At 42.9% G+C, this 24,593-nt stretch overlaps 4 protein-coding genes across 4 annotated transcripts in view; 2 read left to right on the top strand and 2 right to left on the bottom strand.

The window, feature by feature from the left end:
• Positions 1-9,985, bottom strand: part of LOC111238733 (ras-associated and pleckstrin homology domains-containing protein 1-like) — a 37,344-nt gene extending 27,359 nt beyond the window's left edge. Inside the window, exon 1 of the mRNA XM_022768396.1 lies at positions 9,938-9,985. The gene's annotated coding sequence lies outside the window, so the exon portion shown is untranslated. The remainder of the gene's footprint in view (positions 1-9,937) is intronic.
• A 1,995-nt stretch (positions 9,986-11,980) lies between these two features.
• Positions 11,981-14,927, top strand: LOC111238728. Its single transcript, XM_022768384.1, has 4 exons — positions 11,981-12,304; positions 13,412-13,729; positions 13,821-13,960; positions 14,391-14,927. Exons 1-4 carry the CDS (start codon positions 12,220-12,222, stop codon positions 14,502-14,504), a joined length of 657 nt encoding a protein of 218 aa, XP_022624105.1. The 5' UTR covers positions 11,981-12,219; the 3' UTR covers positions 14,505-14,927.
• A 706-nt stretch (positions 14,928-15,633) lies between these two features.
• fastkd2 (FAST kinase domains 2) lies at positions 15,634-21,696 on the bottom strand. The gene is made up of 12 exons (XM_022768383.1): positions 21,519-21,696; positions 20,545-21,192; positions 20,339-20,442; positions 20,100-20,208; positions 19,555-19,678; positions 19,316-19,455; positions 18,897-19,069; positions 18,618-18,781; positions 18,267-18,503; positions 17,876-17,972; positions 16,440-16,554; positions 15,634-16,023 (listed from the first exon to the last, which is right to left on the bottom strand). Exons 2-12 carry the CDS (start codon positions 21,166-21,168, stop codon positions 15,910-15,912), a joined length of 2,001 nt encoding a protein of 666 aa, XP_022624104.1. The 5' UTR covers positions 21,169-21,192; positions 21,519-21,696; the 3' UTR covers positions 15,634-15,909.
• Positions 21,697-21,950: 254 nt separating this feature from the next.
• Positions 21,951-24,589, top strand: mdh1b (malate dehydrogenase 1B). The gene is made up of 10 exons (XM_022768374.1): positions 21,951-21,972; positions 22,063-22,175; positions 22,276-22,410; positions 22,502-22,644; positions 22,746-22,914; positions 22,992-23,346; positions 23,436-23,577; positions 23,920-24,095; positions 24,247-24,386; positions 24,504-24,589. Exons 1-10 carry the CDS (start codon positions 21,951-21,953, stop codon positions 24,558-24,560), a joined length of 1,452 nt encoding a protein of 483 aa, XP_022624095.1. The 3' UTR covers positions 24,561-24,589.
• The last annotated feature ends 4 nt before the right edge of the window (positions 24,590-24,593 follow it).

Genomic DNA, 24,593 nt, shown 5'->3' with positions numbered 1-24,593 from the left:
GTTTGCACAGTGCATGTACTGTATGACTGTCAAATGCTCCGTCTGTGGCACTAGCCGTATACTATATATAGATATATATATATATATCTATATATAGACACATACTGTAATAAGTGTTTTACCGGACCACATAACAGACTTGTTCCAAACAGACATTAAAGGCAAAAATGAGACACAAGCCACTTCACAGGGTTTCTGTTGCTCAGGATGACACGCCACATTAAACCGGGAAGATCAGTGGATATTATTCCCCTTAGGCATCTGTGTCAGACCCATTCAAAGAGAGGTAATGTATGCCTCATACTGATCTTCAATGATGTGACTCATTCACAAAGATTTTTTTTCCTCTTTTCTTCAAACAAACACCATCAGAAAAAGTTTTATTTTAAATGATCATCATACCAGCAGCGTCTGTAATAAAGGGAGGAATAGTTAACATCGGATACTTTAGCATTTCCTGTTTCATAACACACAGAAATACAAAATGAAGTGTGTATTCTGTTTGATTCAGATTTTCTAGATTAGTCATAATGATGACCAATCTGATGTACTGGATGAGTACTGGCACTTATACAAACAAGAATACATTTGGTCAGATGTGAGCAATCCATCTCAAATATTTTCTTAGTCACTCTTGAACGATACAACTGAGATAAATGATCAAAAATAAGACTTTAACTTCTTTAGGTTTTGGCACACTCACACATTAAAAGGAAAATTCCAGTAGTTTTTCAACCACTAATTCCCAGATGTGTCATTTTGAACTTGTGCCACAGTTTGGAGGATGAATTGTTTTGATTAAAAAAAACAGGAAGAACTTACAGTAGAAAAAAATACAATACAATAACATTACAAACAATGGCCTTAAAATACTATACAGTTAACAACAACACATCTATTAACATAATCTTGCAGGACGGTAGAAAGTGGAAACGAATACTGTAAAGATCATAACAACATACAAACACATACTGCACAGGGAGCAAAGTCTGCTCTTAACCCTACCTGCACAAAGAAGCAGAAACACCACGTCAGAGTGACGCAACCGAGGCCAAAGATTAATGATGAAAGATGCATTCCTCCCGTTCTTGTGTTGCATGACAAGATAGCATCTGGAAATGTGATAAATTACAGTGTTGTGTTCTGTGAGAGATGACGAGGCAAACACAATACAATGCGGTAATCTGGTTGTGACACAGGACAGATTCACTCCCTAATTCACCACTGATCTGTAATAACAATGGCTGCTGGTCCCAGGGAGATTTATTGATCAGAAACAACATCGTAATCTGGTTTCACAGCAAGACGAGGCCTTAGCAGTGACCCTGAGCGCTCCTGTAAGGGCATTGAGGCAAAACCATCAGTCAGCTGACTGACTGATGGGTTCGCTACAAAGCCCATCCTCGCTGGGAAGGTGCATTAGTATTGATCAGCGTATTGCTTTTACACCAAATCAAGTGGAACTGGAAGAAGCTATTCTTGCACAGTGGACGGCCTGACCTCTTCCGTAGGTCAATACAAAATCACTTGTTGACGTGTTGATGTTCTGACCCATGACTACTCGCTACTCATGTAATAATGCAGTAATGGCTGCCGAGTACACCTGGGTCGGACCACGCCCATCTCTGTCTTGATCTCAACTACACACCTGTCGTGACTGTATCTTGCAGGTTGTGGCTCCATCACGGTGACGACATCCGTCCACAGACAAACAGACGTATAAACACCTGCCGCAGCACATTTTACCCTGATGACACACACACACACACCCAGACTCTCACACACACACACACACACACACACACACACACACACACACACACACACACACACACACACACACACACACACACACACACACACACACACACACACACACACAGACTCACTCACAAGGTGAAAACAATGCCAACAATATAGTCATTTCACATCCATGTCACCTTCTGATTTTCAAAATAAGATACCTATATCAATAAACTTAAACTGCCAGCAAGTGATTCATCCATGACTAATATTAACACAACTACTCATGTGGGTACTTTATTTTACTCACTGCACTCAAGGTCCTCTGACACCAAAGTGCCTCCTGGTCACATGACAAACCATTAACACGAAAAAAGTGAGTCCCTGCACCGAGGCTAAACACACAACTTGTTCTCTTGAGCTTTAACCCCTGGTGAAGGTGTTACTGGACTGACCCTGCAGTATCACTCCCAGACTACCTCTGCTCTTCCCACTCACACACACTGAAGTCTGGTTGCGATTACAAGGAGCTGATCTCCTCTCCTCAGTGGGATTCTCCACGGCCCCTGCAGTGAGCACTCGGCTCTGGAAAAACCACACATGGTGGGAATTATGGAATAATGCTGCGTCAGGAATGTTCCCACGATGGCCAGTGGGATCTGACGGAGGTCCCACTGGCTGGCTAGCTGCCAGTGGGGTTTATGGGTAATGTAACACACATATACAAGGTTACATGATCACATGCCTCTTGTGTTTGTCTACATTTGGACCTGTTCCTTCTTGTGTTGGATCAAAACAGTCCTTTGTGTCAGAGCGTTTTGTGGACTGTTTTCATCTAACCGCAGTGCAAACTCTCAAACCTACTCATTAGCGCAGCTCGCTCAAAGCTGATCAGCTTACAGACAGAAATCGGGATTCTCATCCACACTGTTTCAGTCTCCAACAGCAGCGAGGGGTGAGGGGGTCAAGCTCACTGACCGCAGATCTGCTTGTGACCCTCCCCTGCAGCCTGGAAGTTGGTCACGGTGCCAAAGATGATTCACTCGCCGAGTTGCCTGTGCGGCACATGGGCCGAAATAATCGGGAATCGCTGGAGAGTGAAGATCAGCGGAGCAGAGAGAGATTAGCAAGCTACTCAGCCAAGTCAATGGCAGCTCGGGCTCACTTGGAGAGCTGCTAGGGTATTAGTCAATGAGATTTGGCAATAGGCAGCCACAAAAACACACACACACACCCACAGAGCACTATTTTGTGAGATTAAGCCTGCAGGTTTGAGCCACTGACAAGGGATTCTCTCGCAAAAATGTGTCAATCCACTTCTACAACGGCAAGCATGAGTTTTCACTTGGATTCTCTCCTCGTTGTAGGTCAGTGCAGTTACTGTCTGAAACTCCCACATTCCTTCAGTGTCCTGCGTGAACCCTGATGCAAAAAAAAAACAAAAAAAAACAGAGCATCCTGGCAACATCAGTCCCTACAGTAAATTCAGAGCACGAGCTTGAAGCCAAGTGTTGTGAAAAAAGTGCGACTTCCAGACACCGGCCGGGGGACGCGAGGAAAACGAAGAATGACCTCAGTGTTTCCGAGCCGTTGTGTTTCACATGACATCAGCTGCACTGAAAAAAATATATTTTATTGGTTCTCATAAACCTGTCTCTCCTGTCCTCCTCCATCTGACGCTTCTTTCCTCTCACCGTTTTCACATTTTTCACCCTCTTCCTCGCAGGTGTCCTTCCACTTCCCTAAGTCCTTTTGGCAGCCAGCTGGGTTTGCAGAGTCACTAGTGACACGGCGATGTGCGGTGAACCTTGTGGCTCTTGGCTTGGGATGCAATGAGCGGGCAATGTGACAAGGGCAGGCTGCTGTCCAACCCCTCTCGTTTCCCTTCCTTGAGGTTTCACCACATGCTTAAATACAGCCTGGATAGTGTAGCTGCTTGAGCTGGGGTAACTTTCATGAGCATGGGTGAGAGTGCAGTTAAAGATCTGAGAGGGCGGAAAAGTAGGCTACAGTGCATATTTAATGGCAAAACAAGACATTTCAGCTCTAGATTTTGGTAGTACTGCTGGTTCGTGGCTTGAAATGAACACAGAAACACTTGAAACAGCTGGAACAGTTAAATAATGCAGGGCTGAGCCTGTTTTTAGCCTCAAATATTATGTATGTAGTGTAAGACGATCCTGTTGGAGCTGGAGTTCAAGAAGATGACAACTTAAATCCAGTGCACACTCAGGTCTGGAATCTATTTTCCATGCGTGCCAGGGTATTTATTTGTTCCAATGTTTCAGACATATGTCACTGCTTTTGTAACCACACACACAAACATGACACCCCCTCCCACCCCCCCAACACAATATGATGCCAACCTCCTAAAAAGAGACTCCAGGGAAGGACGCTGTAATCACCGTAACTGCATCCTTGACTTTCTCTGGTAGTCTTATAATGCCACTATTGTTAGTTTATACCAAGTGGTATATAAAACTGGATCCTCGGTGGATTTGACTGGAATGTAACCCGCAGGTCAATGGTTAGACAACTGTATAAGCATAAACTCCTCTAAACAGGGGTCATCTAAACATTTTTAGGCCAAGAAGCAGGCATTTCACAGCGGGGTGAGGGGAAACAGTACAGTTTCATTTGTTTGTATCTGCGTGTGTTTGTGTGTGTGTGTCTCTCTCCTTCTAACCCTAGCTATGCTGGGACTGTAAGTGCTACCAGAGACTGCAAAAAAAAAGAGAAAAAGGCAAACAAACACCAACTCCGGCACACACACATATAAACACAGGGACACGCGATCGGCTGCTACGGTTTCATGAGAACCGGCTGAACTCTGATCAGACGGAGAGGACACAGGAACTGCTGGTGCTGGGTGTTTGTCCCAGGCGATAAAGCGACCGTGGCCATGATCTGCTGCAAAGGACTGGCCCTTTAATTTAATTCAATTAAGGATCCCAAATAGCGCATGTGAAAGCAATAAGGAGAGTAGGAAATAAAGCCACTCTCTCCTTCCATATGTAATTCTAACACGGGACAGATCATACATCACCCCCCCAGTCAATACTGCATATTTTCTATACAGCAGCTGCAGCAGCCAGACAGCACATGAATATTTCGTCTGACTTAGCACTTTGTGTGCTCTTAACACTACTCTCTCTCTCTCTCTCTCTCTCTCTAAAGTACTCCTGCTTGCCTTAAGCATCCTCTGCTCTCTCCATGTCAAAGAGCCATTATCCAGGGCCGACTTCAAAAGGCTGTCCATCCGCACAGACAGGCCAGCCCCATCCATCAACCTGCCCCGCGATGGTTGCGGTGGATCTTGAACTGGGCTTTGCCGTGGATGACACAGACTGGTGCGGCGGAGAAAGAAACATGACGCCATAAATCACCTCCTCCGCTCCGCCCTCCCTGCGCTCTCTCCTCCACTGATATCCGATGCGACCGCTGGAATTCCAGTTGAGAATTCCCACTGGGATGAGATTCCCTTTCTCCAACCTTGGATGTCAGGATCAGTTTCAGGGTGATCGCCCAACTTAACTTAAAGATAGGTGCGCAAACAACACGGCAGAAGGGCCTCGGGGCTCTGTGGCAGTCACAGGTGTTGATCATGCTGACTGCATGACTGCGTGACAGAGAGCAACAGTGAAGACAGTGTGCCCCCCCCCCATTTCCTGTCCTGTGCACTGTGAAGTTAACAAAGAGCCCTGACAACAGTGAATAAAACAGACCAACTATAATACAGTAGGAGGAGGAGGAGGGAATGGGGGGGGGTCCCTCACCAGCAGCCCAGCAGTGAGAATCAACCAGCTGCCATTGTCAAAGTCACACTGATTAATGGCTGCCTAAGCTGCTTAAACAAAGTGTACAGTGACAGAGGTAGCAAACAAAAAGGGACAATTAATGAATGAACAATGCAGCAGGGTTGGAAATGTATCACAGCAGATCAGATAAAATATAGAAAAATAGGTCACGGAAGAAGCGGTGTGGAGATAAAGACTGACTGGCAGGTGGAGCAATGCCCTGTTCATGACACCTGAAATCTAACCTTCAAAACATGAGCAGGTATCGCTCAATTTTAGTCTGTCTTTCTGATTCAAGGCTTATTTCTAGACCAATGATTTTCTACAGGTGCCTGCCTTCTAATCATACAGGGAGAAATCCATCATAAAAGAGGGAGAAGTATCAGTTTTCTCCGATGTAGCCTCAACAGACCAGAATGCAATGCAGCTACAGCACGACAACAAGAGTAAGGGGGCGGCAACTGTCCCTTTTTTCTCTGCTCTGAAACTCTCACTTGCTCCTTCTACCTTGCAACGAGTGCAGACCCATTCTCTGGTGCAAGGAAAACTGGGAAATGTAGGAAAGGCAGGTGAGGCAATATTACAACAATTCATCATAAAATAACTCCTGAATCAATGATAAATCAATGTCTCTAAAAATGGGCTTTTCCTTTATGAGCGTAAATCCCACCAGGACTGACCCGTGCTATAAATGTGCACACTCGTCAGTGCTGCAGGAGAAGGCGTTCACCCGGTGGCACAGATATGACAACTGACATGGCGAGGAGAACCGATGGTAGGTCAATCCTCGCCATTTGTATCTTCAGTTGCCTTAATATAGCAGTGTGTGTATGTGTATGTGTGTGTGTGTGTGTGTGTGTGTGTGTGTGTGTGTGTACGCCTGTGCGCTTGAGTGCACTTGCTGAACGAGGACCGAGATCATGTATTGTCCTGAAAGGAGAGGCGGATGCCCTCCTTCTGCCTACTCCGATCAGCAGTGCAGCCGGAGAGTAGGTGCCTCCTTGTCCGTACATTTGTTTCACTGCAAGCGGACGACTCAACACACCTTCACGTGGGCATGTGTTTACTACCAAGAAGGGCAATAACGAAACTGAAGGTGAGGAAAAGTGAAAGTGCGTGTGCTCAACTTTCTCCTTGTCGAAGAACAGAAATCAGTCATCACATAAGAAAAGGCTGCAAGTGGATCTCAAACAATTGATTTCCTGTCGCGGAGGGCACTGATATAAGTTTCTACGTACATATGAAAAGGCCAACAGGAAGAGCAACTCACGATCTGGAACAGTGGAGGTTTTAGAGGCCACAGACAGGCTGGTTAGCCATTTGTCTTTGTTTCCAAATGGCAGGGGCAGCTGCCACCAAAGGTCAGCAAAATGTTACCAGAACAAGGCCCTATAGAGGCCGGGACCACGTGTCTGTGACAAGGGGGGGGGGGACACACCCAGGTGGAATGATACATAGCTACTTTCTCTCGTTTTCACTCACACACACACAACACACTCATAACATGGCATCTTGTCTGGCATCATGTGAGCTGAGCCCTGCTGCAGCTGGTGGCTTTTAAACTCTCTAGTCCACCAACCCAAGTCAAGTCAAGGTACCTCCTGTCAGTGAGGAAATATCAGGTTACATTCTCCCCTCCAGCTCTCCATCAGTGCGTGTTGAAGGCTGCGTTTGAAGTGCCATCCTCCCCCCCTTGCTCTCCCTTTACCCACCTACACCCACGGCTGTAACACAACCTGGGTAAACTTACACCAACCACCAGCAACCACCACCGCAGACGCCGCCTCCAGGCTCTCGTCTTTGGAGCTTTTGTGCAGTTAAGTCTTATTATGTCCGTGGACATGGGTGGATGGATGGGCACAGGTCAGACATGGCCCTTGCAACTCGCACAACAGAGCCAGGAAAGTGCTGACAGATGGACACACCAGCACGCAGGAGATGCTAACACACACACAAACCAAGAATAGCTTTCAAATCCCTCTTCTCTAACGCACACAGCCTCTGCGGATCATTCCTCAAGACCAAAATTTCTTTGACAGCTGTTTTTCTCATCTAATCAACTACATCCAAAAGAAGTCAAGTGTACAAAAAAGTATAAAATGAGGCAGTGGGATGGAAGGCGGAAAGCAGAAGCGTTTTTTCTTCCCTGCCTCTTCTGGCAAAACAAGTGGACGAATGAGAAAACCATGTTTCTGGTTATGTATTTTGAGCCGTTTCTTCTCCCAAAATATATCCCCTCTCTCCCTCGCTTCTCTTTCCAACGGCCTTGAGAGAGAAAGCTGACAGTGAAAAATTCCTTACATGTGCTTTTAAACAGGGGCAGTGAGATGACACGCTCTGTTCTAACATGTGTTTTACCTCTGTGGTTAGACATTTAATCCATGACTGAGCTGAATGCAGTGACTTCAGTATAACTCAACCTACTGAGTAAATGTCTTGTATGATCCTATTACACAAGGTGCTGGTATTGTGTTTTTGCACCAGTACCTTCACAAAACATTGATTTTAATGTCAGACATAAATAATGATACTGAATCAAACAGGCGCTCGCTGAAAAGTATATTGCTACAACTACCTGTTGGAATTCAGCCAGGGGCCTAAAATAAACCCCAAAAAAAGTTGCTTCTATCATCAAAAACAGAGCAAATATTTTCAAACCCTCCATTTTACAGAACCGGCTGATCATTTTGTTTTAAAGTAACATTCATAATGGGACACAGCACAGAAAAACAGAGCCACCGTGTAACAATACCCAAAGGAACAACATATCACTGGGTTTTCCAGATGTCCTTTGGGCATCATACATTTTCTGTCCTCTTCTGTGTCTCTGACAAAACAGAAAGTAAAACCTCACTCCACACGCCAAAAGAAACCAAAAAAAACATAACAAGCTTAAATGCATCTGGCTGAGGGGGAGCGACCAGAAGGCCAGTAGTTATTTTCAACCCATTAACTGCACTGTAAGCGAATGGGCTGCATTGTTGCTGCACTGTCTCAAAGCGCAGAATAATGTGCTTGTAGTCTAGTGCTTTGTGGATGCAAATCAAGCGTGCCTTGAGGACACAGACGGTCTATTATAATGCCACCGTGGGGGGAATAAAGGCAGGGCAAAGTGGCTTCTTAGTGGCTCTTTTTGAGCCCATTTTCACCCCCTGAACTGAAGAGATACAGCTAAATATCTGTCCTTGTCTGGCATTGGAAGTGCAAACAACAAACACACACACAGGGAATGTTTACTGGGTCCATATGGTAGTCAGCCAGACTGTGGCATGGTGTGCAGCTCCTCACTAAATGACCTTTGAACCCCACGGTCAATGAAGGGTCATTATCTTTCCAGTGCTAACGTCTGAAATGATGCAAAGTCTGAGGCTACAAGCAGAGAGAGAGAAACACAGCGTGACCTCAGGGGAGAAGCTTGTTCAAGTCATTTACAATCATTTGGCTGTTTGAGAAGCTCTAGTTATTTGTGCCAGTGAAGCAGCAGCTCAAGTGTTTAACTTTTCCTAGTTTCAGGATAAATGCATAGTTTTAAAGATGCTACTAGCTGATGTGGGTGGTAGCAGTGAACTGGGGATAGCCACTGGTCAAACTGGCTACATGTTATCCAATCTGCTGCCGGCGGCGTCATCCAACAAAGGGGATTAAAACAGTGCTCATGAACTGCTGTGAAGAAGGCAGCTAATGATGAGCTGAACCCAGCCCCACTGACATATATTACCACTTATCTTATGTGCTTTTAAATACATGAAATGTGATATTTCATAAGTCCACCAGCAAGATATAAACATTACCGCGACAAAACCATCGGCCATTACCAGAAGCAGATAGCCTCCTCCCGCTAAACAGGGTGGAGACTGTACATATCCCTTCTGTTAGATGCAGAGGACAGAAAATGAGATTGAAAATACCTCCAGCCGGCCGCGACAGAGTCACAAGGCTTGGCTCTGGCAATAAAGACTAACAAATACATCATAACAATGGGCTCATGTTCAAATGTCACTCCCATGAAAGCTGCGGCTGTTTTCCCAGTCGGCCCAAACGCTGCACACCCTTTCTCCCCAAGAAAAGGATTGTTCAATGGCCGCATAGGGGGCATATAACCCCCTCCCCATTCAAACAGACTAAACACTTTTTCTAACAAGCAACAACATATTCACAGATCGCTATTTAGTGGCCCTTGTCTTTAAGAAGTATGGTAAACATACAGTTTAAGTACTCCTCCGTTTCTTTTCCCGAAGACAAAATCTCCAACATGGGCTGCTGCCAGTGTGTGGCACAATATACTGACATTTATTTATGATTGACATTCTCAGTCTGTGAGGGATCTGATTCTAGAAAGGCCGACAAGGCGTGAGATAATTAAAACATGCCGGAATAGTAAAGAAAAACCCACTTACAGTCAGATGGGATTCACAAAGAGGCTCCTCTCCTCCGCTGTGTTTTCCAATGGGAACAAATATCCCTGTACTGCGGGGGGGGGGGGGGGGGGGAGAAGAAAACTCCTATTATGATATGTGTAATTATATATGTTTTAAAGAGGTAACTAGTCAAAAACTGCCCGTTGTCCTCATGTTTTCACACGCTGCCTCGTCTACATACAAAAATCTGTTCCCTTTCCCATTCTTCTCTCCCGGAGCTGATGAGGAGACACGCTGCGCGTCTCCGTCGTTTCCTGTCCAGCCCAGAATCCAATGCTGCCTTCAGGGATCGTGGGGAATATCTTATATCAGGGCTGATCACGGAGAAAAGGAATGACCTGGCGATGAAGCAGATGTGACTGGGAAAGAGATGGATTGCGCTGTAACCCCAGTTCCCAATTGACACATTTTAGAGCAATTTTCTGCTGATTAATTGATGAAAACTATAATTACATACTCACTCTCATCTCTTCTTCCTGCCGCTTGAATGCAAAGTCATCATGTGCTAACTAACTAACAGTAATAATAGTAATAATAGGGTAATAGTGATAATAATAAAACTATAAACGTTTGTTTGTTTCAGGAAACATGCTGTAAAATGAGATAAGGAGCCGCATTAAGCCACACAGGGTGGGTTCCTGCTGATGCTCACCCAAAGTCACCACCACCAGACAAAAGGGACATGTTCCAGATTAGGAGATTATTGCGCGTTATCCATATGGACACATGGCATTACTATACTAGCCCGTCAATCCCACCCACCCACCCACCCACCCCTCATCCATTTTCAGAGTTAAAATTACAGACAACATTTTTGGCAAAGCATTAAACCCCCCCACCCCACTTCACAATGAATCTGTCACCATGTGTTGCCACACATAGTACACATCTTTTTAAGGCCTCTAATCCCTGCTCTAAACCCTGTATAAAAAAAAGAGGAGGCACTGAAGAAAAGTGGAACACATTGCTGCAATTAACATTAACTCTTAGCCAGTCAAAAACTGTTACCAACAGGCTGATCAAAATAAAATGTTTTGTTGCCATCTAGTGGACTAAAAAACCTATTGCACCTTCCCCTCAAGCCTGCTGTGTAGATACAGCTATGGACTTTTTAAAATGATCAAAAGTGGTGAAGATTGAAGATTTTACTACCCTGTGGGTGGGAGGAACCCTCTCTAATAGCTGGTATCGCTTCACAGCACAATCACTGTGGGTTTTCTTTTTTTAGTAAGTGCCATAACTGTGATAGTTTCTTTTTCACCTCTCTCCCGGACTGACTTTCTGCGTTCCAGTCAGATAGTGACACAAATGTCAGTTCAAACCGGTTGGGTATCTGTTTGGCAGATCTCATTGTGTTCAGTAAACTTCGCCACATGGTACACTGGGTCATTGCACTTTTGGTCACTCATCTCCTCATGCTGCTTGACCACGTACAGCTACAGAGCAGAAAAACACACATTATGACCAACTTCTGTGCTTTCATGCAAATTTTCTTTCTCTTCTTTTTTTTTTTTTTTAATTCTGGATAAGGCACATTTGTGTAGTTACCACAAAGTTTTTATCTGCCTCCTTCTCTTAGTCTTTGTCTCCCTTCACAACCACACAGTGATGATGCAACACATTCAATCAAATATGCAACAGCTTCCAAAATACTAAGCACTTTATGCCAAAACTGTGTGAGTAGTATAAAAAAAAAATAAATCACAAACGCATATTCACATTCATTCACAATGATTCAGTAATGTTGTAGTGTACACATTTACTTTACAAATAGTATTACAGCTGAGCAGTAGTTTAGATTCTGCATAAAATTACAGAAACAGGCCCAAAACAAAGAAAAAATGAACCGGGGCTGGAGCGGTCAAACAATGACCTTGTGGTCTAAATGAAGACATGACCACTGTCTTACTGTACTAACACTTATCAAAAGGTCATAAACTCCAGGAGAGATCGGAAACTTGAGAAGAGGAGGCGTTTTCTGTCACAGGATGTTTTCCTCCAAGGGAGGATGTGTGAGGCTCAGTCACTGCAGCGCCGTGGGAGTTCTTCAATCACACACAAGGAGGATATGATGTATAACAGTGAAAGGAACGCATGCATGGAACCGGCGTTGATGATATCGGAGTAACGGTCCGGGTTCCTCTGCAGCACACACTTTGTGTAGTTTGCCGGAGGAGCTTCAAGCTTTAGGTGATGTGGGAAAGCCTCGGGGACATTATTGCGCTGGAGGCGAGTTCACACTCACGGCGCCAAAGATCAAGATGAGTGTTTGCTGGATGTTCATCATCCTCCTGGGCTGCAAGTTCTCTCATACCGCTCTGTCTCAGAGCACATGTAACTGCAACGGTAGGTTATACGCTCAACTGCATCACCATGAATTCCAGTTTAAAGTCACTCATATGCTCATATAGTGATTAGCATTCAGGTAGTGACTGCTTCTAGAAATACTTCTAATCTGCAAGAAATTACCTCTAAAATGAAGTAATTTTAAGCAACTAACTTAATAGTGAAGAGCAATTGCTATCTAACAAACCGACTGTTTGGTTTCCTTTGTAAACACTGAGGTTAACACCTTAATCTGTGCAGGAAAAGAGTGTATTGGAAAACTGCAGCAGTGGTATCTCACTGGATACGTTTACACACATAAAATATTGAAAGTTGGGGCTTAAAGAACATGAATCTATAGTTTAAAGGATACATCCTCACCTATTGACTGTTTACCTAAGATGACCTTTATAGCCTCCTAATGCCGAGTATTTGTAGGTTGAGACACATTTTAATGGGAACCAGTATAGTATAGTACCAGAGTCAACAAAGGAATATCAAATACAACTTCAGGATAACGGCTGTTAAAACAAAGTGCAGAAGGAAATTCATTTCAACACTAATATGCACAGCACCCAGCACTACATCACCCAAACCTGACTGAGTCAGTCAGCGGCTGAGTCAAGAATACCACTCACATGGCAAATTTCAGTTGTTTTTTGTTTTTTTTCAGGTGAAATGTGAAATGTGAGGCTGGTTAAATGTGCTAAGAGGTGTATTGAACAAATTCCGTGTGGGGGTGAAGTTGCTGTGAAGTGACTGGTTTCAAACCCTGAATTTCAGTTAAGGGAATTAAATCAAATGCAAATCAATCAATCGCTACAGGAGATGTAACTGTAAAAAAAAAAACCAACAACAAAAAAAACATTTCCTTTGCAAAGGTGTTAGTTACAGGCGAAGACACATGCATCCTGACTTGGTTTACTGCAAAAAGAAACACAATGCTGTGCTACTGTCTTTGCTTAAAGTATTGTTTTTTTTTAACTTATATGTCAGAGTCTCATCTCAGTGTGTTTTGAAGTCATATTGGGCAGTATTTTACAAGCCAGAGATCTTATATTTCACTGTGTGTAATCAGAAATCAGAATAAATTTGCAACCTGACTAATGATGACATTTTTCTCCCCAGAGCAAATGAAAACTCTCTGTGTATCCGTGCATGTGCCGTGCCCAAATGTGACCGCTCACACGATGAATTTCAACCTTTTCAAGGACCAGGAAGTGATATCCGCCGGTGGATGCAACAGAGACAACAATACACTGAAATGTTCGCAAACAATCAAAAGGGAGGGCGTAACACTGGATGAGCAGCATGAACCGGTCAGCTTCCTTCTCACTGGAGTGACTGACAGTAGCTATGGAATATACAGGTGTGAGAGCACAATCACATTACCTCCACCCTTTCGAAAAGTGCCAAGCACTTTGAGGATCCAGGTAATTGCAGAAGGTAAATATTTCTAGGAGGTGCCAAGCTTTTAATGGAAAGACCAAATGCACATCTATAGTAAGTATACTAAATGCAATGTGCTTCTTTCCAGGACACATTTGCAATAGCAACCAAAACAGCAGCAGCCTGTATGAGAATCCGAGCCCTCGATTTGCCTGGATTTGGATTCTGGTGATTATACTTCTCAGCATCTACAGCATCATTGCCACCATCATCGCCTTTACCAACTGGGTGAGATATTCCTCAAACACATAGTCGTGTTTAAGAAGCTGAAGCTTTGTGCAATTACAAATGAGAAATTGAATCTTTTTACAGCTGGGGAATAGAGTTGATATGTGGTGGTAAAATAGAGGCATGTATAATGATTTTTGTCTGTGACATGGCTCTTACTTGGTTGAGACAAATATGGGAGGAGGATTTAAGAATATATCTGGATGTTTTAACATTTTTAACTTATTCAAACTTGTTTCAATTCAAAATTGTTGCATTTATCACTTGCATTTTTGAATTTTTTTGGCCTGCAAATAAAAAGAAAATGCCAGCGTCAGCCTTTAATAAACCACATAACCTGCACGTCAACTCAATGACAACTGTGAACGTCAGTCCTGTACAGACATGCCGTAATAATGCCGCTCCATCGCCCTCATGTGTCTCTTCCCAGGTCAAGCTGAGGAAGATGGACTCGCAGAGTGATTACATGAACACCAAACCCAGGGCGCCGAGGGAGCGCAGGAAGAAGAAAGGGGTTCAGAACCCTATACCACGACACTTCTGATTTCTCATGCATCGGCTGACCATTTGCACAGCTAACCCCCACCCCCCACTAATTTAGATGTGAACAGACGGGACGTCCTTGTAGGAGCTCACTCTGGACATAAGATTATTGTGAGTGAGGCTTTGTGAGTTCATGTAGTTGTTGTCTTGTGTGTACACAGCAAAAGTAGCAGAGTCTTTTACATTTGTGGTTGTATTAAACAATAAAAAAAAAGAAAAAGAAAAGAAAAAAACATCTCTGACAGTTCTGGTTTTGCTTGCTTCCTGTTTCACTCCATCACGGTCTCTGCCTGTTACACACACACATTTTCTAGATGGAACCCCTATCTCTGTGGTCGAAACAGAGGGTGGTGTATGAAAGAGGGGATTTCAACCACAAAGGGTAAATCTTTGTAGTATCATGTGGGTAACGGTTCACTATTTTAAAATGAAAAAACAAAAACAAAACAAAAAAAAAACACAAGCTGTCAGAAACCATGGTGTCAAAAAAAAAAAAAAAAAAATCAAAATACCACTGACATCACATCACGCTTCTTTTTCCAGTTTGCAGGCGAATATTTCTGTGAAATCGTCAGAGGTTGATGAGAAGCAGATATACGACAAGGAGAGGCAAACGCTTCAAACAATAACAATCTGCACCGTTTCCTGTCTCCCTCCATCTACTGTTTTTCCCTCGTCGTTCTGTCTGCAGATGTAGCTGCTTCAAAGGGACTCCACCTTTACCTTGCTCACCTTGCAGTTTCTGTGCAGCTACTGCAAAGCACACGCGGCTTTTATTGGTTTCATTTGGCTGCATGGTTTTACTCATCTACTACTGCAAGTGTCAGCAAGATTAACATATTGCTTCTGTTAGCTTCTCAAGCCATTTTGGGACAGATGATTAAAAACAAACGTCTTTCATGATAAAAAAGAATTTTTCCTTCCCCCACAGTCACTTCTCTAGTGAGGACTGATTCTTTTACAAACTGGGGAAATGAGTGCACACCCAAAGAAAAATGCAGGTTTTCTTCTAAAATTGCTAAAAAAAAGTCACTCTCATACAGGTGTGATTGGAGCAAAAAAAAAAATTTAAATGTTAGTTGTTTGCCTTCATCAGGAAGTGGCTTTTTAAATCTTAAAACTCTTGATTCATTTGATTCATTCAAGCAGTTTTTGCTGTACAAGTTTAAAAAAAAAAATCTACAACTGGCAACTAAAAAGAAGTACAACTTGACCTTCTAAATAACGTTCAGAGGATCACTGCAATCACAAAAAAAAACCCCTTCATGTGGTTTTAAGCTCAATTTTCCAGGGACCACACTGATTTTATACACTTAATTCAATTTATTTCTCTCTTAATAATTGTTTCCAAAGCAATAAAAATGCATGTTCATGATGATTGTGTCCATTTAACTCGAAACATGTCTTCAAGGTTGCAGCTGATCCGTTTCAGGGTGTCTGTGGCGTTCTGGAAAGATCCGTCCCCTGAGGAACTCCGTCCTCTTTTCCTCAGAGACAGCCTGCAGCTCCCTCTCCGTTACCTGGACAACAGGATCGGGAACGATGTGAGTCTCGCTCTCATGCACTCAACGCTCACACAGCCTCCATTTGTCGTTGGAGAATCATTTGATGTTGGAGGAAGCGTTTTAGTTAACGTCAGTGAGCTTCTCTCACAGAGGAACACAATATTTTCCAGCTGATATTTTGGACACTAAAATGCTACCACTCATATCTGAAAGGAACATGTGGCTGAAGGCAGGTTTGTGGTTGTACTAGGCAGGTTTGTGGTTATATAAACTGTAATTCTTACTTCCTTCCTGATATGAGGATTCAACAACTTTAGAATATGAAAAAAAGCCATTTGCATGTAGGAATATTAACACGGTGTCAGCAACTACTGGACCCTTACAAAAGAAGAGCCAAAGTCAAACTGTGATCACTGAGTGCGAGGTCTCACCAGGACAGGGTTATATCCCGAGATCTTCAGATGGCGAATCTTGACCGCTAAGAGGCCGCAGGGATTGGATGTACCAAAGCAGAAACCAGAGAGTGGTGCGCAAATTACTGCAATGCTAGGAGATAAAGAGAAGGGTTTGTCAGCTTTCAAAAGGTCAAAATTTGAATGGAGGTACAGGCATGACAGGACGAAAGTGGTTTGGTTAGAAAAACATCATAGGAGGACAAAAAACTGAAACCTGACAAACAGACAGGAGATGGTGTCTTCATTTTCACCGAGATAATCCTGTGTTTGGAGCCTTTTGTATTTCTGACTCATTCGACACATACTTCACTACAGATCTCTACTCAGAAGGGTTATTATAGCTCTATATAGTTTTATAGTTTTAGATTTTTTAAGCATAATGATAGAAGACCAGAACAGGCTTTATGCAATACAAACAACAAACTACACACTGCTTACATTTATCTCTGATCATTCGTCAGTACATCGTATATCATCGGAACCATTTGGTTGAATTTGCAGGGGTAAAATGCATCAGTGGGCTCAATTGAAGTATATGTAATTTTTAAAACAATGGATGACAGATTTAAAAACAAAACAACTAACAAAAAAGATTAAAAAATAATCTGTGTGGAGCAGAGAGATGAGTAAATGTGTTTATGTTTCAATTGTGACCTGCAAAAGAACTGTGGGTGAAAATTTGCTTTAAGTTAAACTTCATTACAATACATCAGCTGGTCACATTTATGTGTAATGTTTATACAAATAAAATAAATGAAAAGACTCTGCATATGAAATTAAAAGACAACTTGAGAGACTTCCTGTGTAGCGTGGAACATAATATGTAAAAAATAAAACGACACCAAGAAGACGACCTCTGCGCGTTAAAACTACACATGTGCACAAACTTTAAAGTTCTTCTTTTAACACAGAATTTCTAACCAACTCTGAAGTTGTTTGAAACCATGCTGCTCACTCAAAGTAAGTGATTGAAAGCTGTACTTGATTTCCCTCAGTCAAACCTTTAAATTAAGTAGAACTGGGATTTAAACTCCACAGCAGCTGTAATCACTGCGGTGATAGATATAAGTTACAAAGTTGTCCTGCTGTTAGAACACCACTTTATGTTCTAATGAGCCCTTTATATGACTGTCTAGACCAGCTGTCTGCGGTCTGTTGCATGTCCAGTTTTTGGAATCAGATATTTGTAATTTCTGATCACAGTATGTGTCAGAGTACGACATTGCCAGAACAAAACCCCCACAACATCCGCTCCACCTGCTGTCACGGCAATCGGACGTCACCAAACATGACATGAGCACATTATATTAGGAGGGAAAAAAAAAAAACTACAAGTAAAATACCACTGTAGATTTTGCTCAAAGATTGTGTCTGGTGATGTTATCAACTGCAGGCTGATGCTGGTATCTTACCTTTGACTGCTCTCTGCTGGAGACAGGTCTCCTCCTTCACTGCTCCCCGCTTCAGTCACAGAGGTTTGGTTTGGCAGAGCTTTGGTTATCACACCATCTGAGAGTCAAAAACACAAAGCTGCTCGCTCGCGTCACGGTTTCTCAACCAGATTAAATTGTTTTCTGACACCGTTTTGTAAAGCAAATAAATGCAAAGTTTGAGTAACAGAGCAAAAATGCAGACACATTCAACTCTTTTCAGTATAATCATCAAAATAATTAGCTTGACTATGTTCGGTTGGAGCTTTTTTGTACTTGAGCAATTAAAGAGAAAGACAGTAAAAGACATAACACACCAATAAATAAACCCAAGCTGAAACTGTGCTCACTGTATCTTATATATCCTCTTTACCTATAAGGTAGACGTTCTCCACCATCACCATTTCCTGCAGCGCTGTGTCCGCCAGGTCCCTCACCACGCTCTGCAGGCTCTGCGAGAGCCACTGGTTGGCTGATGGACTGTGGGGTGTGGGGTCTCCCAGGAAAGATGGGGGGACAGACAGGGGACGAGGGAGAGGAGGACGGTCAAGACGGAGGCACAAGTCCACCGTCTGAAACCTTCTCTCCTGTTTCCGGAGAAATCTTGGCGCTGAGGAGAAACAGAAGAAGTTGAGATGGATGAAATCGAAAAATTCAAGAGCGAAGGAAATAAAGAATAAAGACAACTGTGCGTGTGTATGTGTGTGTGTGTTCAGTGTCTTACGTGTATTGTTAAACTGCTCCATTGTGCTGCTCTGCAGGAGCTGCTCCAGCGATGAAGAGGGGAAGTGGCCCAGCAGACACAGATAGAAAACAGCCTTTAAAAGGTTGAATCCAGAGATCTTGGGCAGATAGGAGTCCAGAACCTGGCTGAGACTATCCAGGAACCTGCAGCAGCAAGATGAAACCCAACACAGACATCAAACCTTGCAAGCAATAGTCACATAACTTAAAGTGAGCAATAAACAAAATAACCTGAAAGACAGACACACGAATGACCTACTGTTGTCTGTGGTGCTGCAGATCGTAGTTAAGAGAGGAGTACACCTTCAGGACACAGAGGAGGTCTTTAAGCGTCAGGGCATCTGGCCTGGAGATCACCTTCTTGGCATATCCCTCCATTAAGGCTGCAGGACAGAAGATGAGGCTCTCAAACACAGACAGGAAGAGGAGCACCTGATAAGAAAGAAGGGAAGTTCAAGAGTGAAGGTAAAAAAGAACTTACCAGCAAATATATTAGACAGGCAAATATCATATACTATATCTAGCTTTCTTGAAAAAACTAAATTGTACTCTTATTATGCAATTACAGACAATGAAAGAACTTATCTTCAGTCTTTTATAAAATATATCGCGGAGGACGAACCTCATATTCAACATTTCACAAAAAAGGGGTTCGAAGATATCTGTCTGTTGCAGCACCTGTTTGTTGGTCCATATGTCGAGCATGGACGTGACATAGTCTGAAATGCCAGTGAGCAGATCTAAGTTTCTGTAGTGCAGCTCCCGACACGATTGCAGCACTAAAAACAATCTGTTGAAGGGGATTTCATCGAGGTTTTCTACCAGAGAGGACAGATGTGGAAAGAGTGATAGCACGTTGGTAAGACTTAAAAATAGAAGTCCAGAGTCCTTTCATTTAACCATTTTTTAAATTTTACCTGTGATCTTCTTACTACAGATGTCCAGCAGTGGTTTGGAGTAAAAGCCCATTGTGGCCATCGTGGAGATCATGTACTGAGAGTTAGGAAGGCTGAACTCATCTGTCATTGATAAAGCCTTTCTCTGGAGGATTACATGTGCAAGACAAGTGTCACAATGCAACAGATTTGGCTACAGGTAAAAATACAGGTCAATTTTTGAGATACTTGGGGGGACAAACAGTCTGAGTATATATAGTAATATAGTATATATATAATAATTGTATCAGCAAGCTTATATCAAGCAAAATAAACCATGGCTAAGGGATCAGCACTTGTTCTTTCACCAAGTGTGTTTAGTAGAGTAAATATAAATCACAGTCTAAAACTATAAAAACATAAAATAATTAGACAGACTGTGAGCAATGGTGAGAGTAGCCAGAATGTTGAGCAGTCAAAGACATATCTGCACAAGAGCTGGCAATCATAAAGCTGGATAATGTTAGAATCACATTGACAGGAATATGAATACCAAATATGGTCGAAATCGAGACTCATAAACTGACCTCCAGTTTCCTTTTGAGGTTCAGCGGGGCATCCTTCCCCAGCATTCGCATCATGGTCTGGAGAGAAATAACTTTCTTGATCCCTGGAAGGCTGGCCTCAACTACCAGCCTAGGACATGAAACAACAATAGAGAATGTAAATGAATCCAAGAAAGAAGTGGTAAGTTTTGAATTAGGAGAAAGGCTTCACTATGCTCATCTTTCTTCATGAGCCATATGAATTATTTGACAAGCTGTACCTCATGCCCTCCTTAAGTGCACTGACGTTGGGGCTGTTCTCCATGTGTTCCAGACAGGAGGCCAAGATGGACAAGCTCTTCTCATCAAAGCGATTCAATTTCTCCTGTTAGTGGACAATAAAACACATTTGGATAAACAAAGATCCTAAAATATTACTATTAACAAAACATCTTTGCTTGCTGATTGACGATATTTGACCGCCTACCTGGCAAGTTCGGAGCAAAGTCTGGATCACACGGCTATTTTGAGGCACGCCCAGATTGACCATGCTCAGGAGAGAGTGAGCCACATCCTTACTGTGCATGTAGCCCACACTCTTCATGGCCATTTGCAGTAGCCTGTCAAATGCAGGATGCTCAAACATCAGCTGCAGCTCATAGCGCCGCTGCTCATCTGTCATCTTCTTAGTGGTGGACCACATGTGTGTCAGGCAGCTGCTGATCTGTTGAACTGTGGGTGCGTATTGACAGGTTAAGTCTAACACATCAGATGGGGAGCCACAGTGATACAGTTTGTCAATGAAAGGTTGCGTCCTCTGTATCAGTCCTGAGGTAGTCCCAGCAGGTAGTGATGAATCTGCCAGTGGAGAAGACTCCTTCTCTTCCAAATCCTCACTGTGAATACGATCCTGTGAATAAAACCTCACTGAACTGACAAGACTCCTAGCCCGGCATGGCTGGCTTTGCTTTGTGCCACAAACGTGTACCATCTGAGTGGGGAAATTTGTCTCTTGGATTGATGTTGTCACCAGGAAACTGCGCGGTGTCCATGGAGACCTGCAGAAGCGCACGGCCCTCCTCATGACCTCCTCTGTCACCCAGACAGACATTGTTATGGAATACTTTAAAGGCCGCTAAAAGGGTGGAAAAGGAAGCATTACACTCGAGTGTCCTAGTTTATTTCAGCAGTGTGAAGCAAGTAGCGAGTATCTAGCGTCATAGCAACAACGTATTTAGAAAATTTTGCATCTGGAGTCAAACAATAGCAACTATTACTCAGTTAGCATTAATAACTATCTGACTTTCCACTTAACATTTTCGGCCGCACAGACTGCAAACAGTTACACAATTTAATAATTTATTACAAAGTACTGCTACGAAGCTGTCAACAAGGTCAACAGACTGCCTCCTTCATCTGGCTAGTTGCATTAGCTAAGGTTAGCTAAGTGAAGCCACCTACCTTATTATTCTAGTGTACAAATTAATGTCCCGGAGTAACACATGGCGCTTGCTGCACCAAGTAACATTTGGCCAGAAAGTGATTGAGTGATGAGAAATGGAGCTACATCACAGTAAAAAAGTAAAAAGAGATTCCTGTCCAGTGAGATACTATTCTCATAACACGCTTGTTCCTGCTATGTGCGCTGCCATATTTGTTCCCCCTGTCAACGTAGCACACCATGCATTGTCAAACTAAAAATAGAAGAAATATAATAAATAATTGTTATTGTGAATATAAAACATCTGAAGTATACTATTTTACTCGTTGTTAATAAAGCCAACATTTGACCATTTTCGTGACACGGCTTGATATTTTTTGTTGTGTTTCCGACTCGGACTCAAATAAGTGCAACATCCCTGGTTTCTTAGCAACCAACGCTACCCTGGTAGAATGGCAAAATTTGTGCTTGCTGGTAAAGTTTCATTTAAGGTTTGAACTTTTACTATTTAACTGTGTATAATGAATGTCACATTTCTTATTTATAGAGTTTCAACCTCTACAGGTAAAACAGACTGCCCTCTTTATGCCAAAGCGGAACTTTTAGCAGACGCTCTGAAACGATCTCTGCCAAACTTCAGGGCTCATAAGATCTCCATCCTCCCAGATGACTGGAAGGTGATATTTCTTTTTTTCTTTCTTTTTTTTTTTTAGATCTATTTGATTTTTAAACCATTAGTATATATTTACTGCATCGATGTGATCTCTGTTTGAACAGGAATGGCTGGAAGCCACCTGCAAAAGAAACGGCTGGAAACACAAGAAGTCCCCTTTGGTTTGGAGGGAGCTGGTGGACCAAGGAGGCAAAGGGATGCTCTTAGGGGGCTTCAGTGACTTCCTTGAGCATTGTCAGGTAGGCATAGATTAGATTTTCACAATTGATATCACTTCCAAGCTCAAACTTCCACACCTGCCAAAGTTTCTCTTAATCACTGGCTGTGTAGGACTACTACAATATCACATCAGACATGCCTACAGACATAATGCTGAGTGTTGCAGCAGAGAATCTGGAGACCAAAATGAACCTTATTGTGGAGGAGCAGCACCGTGCCAGTCTCTTCAAACCTCTACACATATGGATCAGCAGGTGGGTTAGTTGGTTAGTTGAAAAACTCAAAATCAAAGAAGAAGAAATTAGAAATTTGTGGATATGTTTTTCATCTGAGAGATCACCTGTAACCTTTCCAGTGCTCTCAGCCCAACCTGCCACCTCCTGATCCCCAATCTGCTCTCTGCTGAAGTGTTCCCTCATGTTGATGCAATCAGTCTCCACCTATTGGACCTGGAGGGAGGTGAGGAGCAATTACAAGGACTGAGGATAGAGATGGAGAACCTGGGACTCCCTCTACTCCATCAGGTATAGGCCTTTTAGAAAATGTTCATTTTTTAATCATATCAGAAGGAAAATAAAGCCACCTAAATATTTATTCACAGGTGAGCATTCACACAGATCTGGATCAAGCCTTTCAAGAAGCAGGTGTCATCCTCCTACTGGATGAGTGGTGGTCTGATGACAGTGATGCAGAGAATGACAGTGAGCAGGAGAGGAAGAAGAGGAAAGTAAAGGAAGTCTCAGACCACTACAGAGAGTACGGAAAACTGATTGACACAAGGGCCAACAAGGAGGTGAAGGTGATTGTGTCTGGTGACTCATTTGTCAACCTGAGATGTTCGCTTCTGGTAGACAATGCCCAGTCAATTGACAGCGACCAATTTGTCACCATGGCAACTCAACTGGAGAATGAAGCCAAGGCCATTATGGCAAAGAAGCTGAGAGTTAAGGCGTCAGGTAGCTCCTGTAGATCATACTTCCATTGCATTTTAGCACCAGCACCTTTCATGCAAGACTAATGTTTTCCCTCTCTTCCTTTACTCTAGATATTACAGATCTCATCGTGTGGGGAAACATCAGTGGTAGTTTCTACATTGACCTGCAGAGGGCGAAGGTTTTCAACTATGATGGGGCAATCAAAGGACCAGCTTTCTTTTCCCAGTCACTCCTAAAGATTTTCCATGACAGGTTTGTTACAATAACAATTAAAAAAAAAAAAATTATAAGTATTAATATGCAATAGTGCTTGAGATGAATATAATATATATTAATATAATATATACTTTACTGCATTCACTGTATTGGTTAACTCCAGCGAACTTGCACTTTGGCAGGCTAAACAAACATAATATGACACAGTCTTGCACATGTCTACCATGAAATTACTGCCTACCAAACCATACCCCACTGTGAATTCAGTCTGTGCCAGTGTTGATTGCACAATATGATCTAACCCAGAAACCTGCCTGCTCTGAAAACACCCAGTGCTGGGATATAGCAAAAAGCCAATGATCTCCTTCTTCCTTCCAGGAAATGGTTGGAGACAGACTTACAAGACTTGGTACGTTGTCAGCGTGCAGCCGTGGCTTCAAAGACCTGCCAAGCAGCTGCCATGTCAGCTGCCAATGGGATCCTAACCATCCTCAAGGCTTGGAATGGCACTTGCAGTCCAGATAAGATCTTCTCTCTGGGTGTACTATGCCCAGGTAGAAACACAGCCAAGCACAATGTGTGACAAAATGACCTCAGACATTTTACAGGGCTGGGATGAAGTTCAACTTCAAATTTTTTTTTTTTAGCTCTAAAATTGTCTGATCTAGCCAGTGTTGAAATGGGATTGTTTTTGGCTACTTGCAGGCTACTACAATCTCCCAGATGGCATCGTCCTCTCAGTTCCAGTTACCTTCACAGAGGGTAAATGGTCTGTGCTGTTTGATGTGACTGTTGGAGATGAGCTGAAGGAGAGACTTCAGCTTTCTGCTAGTGAACTCAGGCGGGTATGTCAAGTTACAAAAATACTGAGGGACGTTGTCTCATAGCTACAAAGTGTTATTAGCAGTTAAACATATGGTATTTAGAAAAACGCGACTAATAGAGTTGTTTTTCTTTTTCAGGAAAAAGAACTTGAATCAGAAAATGACATGATCGTTATGAAGAAGGAAGAAAGTTGATTACACAGACAAAAACATGTTAGAAGTAGAAAT

Source organism: Seriola dumerili, unplaced genomic scaffold (assembly GCF_002260705.1).
Source record: "Seriola dumerili isolate Sdu_G_001 unplaced genomic scaffold, Sdu_1.0 BDQW01001556.1, whole genome shotgun sequence".
Lineage (NCBI taxonomy): Eukaryota > Metazoa > Chordata > Actinopteri > Carangiformes > Carangidae > Seriola > Seriola dumerili.
The sequence above is the reverse complement of the archived record's forward strand: the minus strand, read 5'-3'. Positions and strand labels throughout refer to the sequence as shown.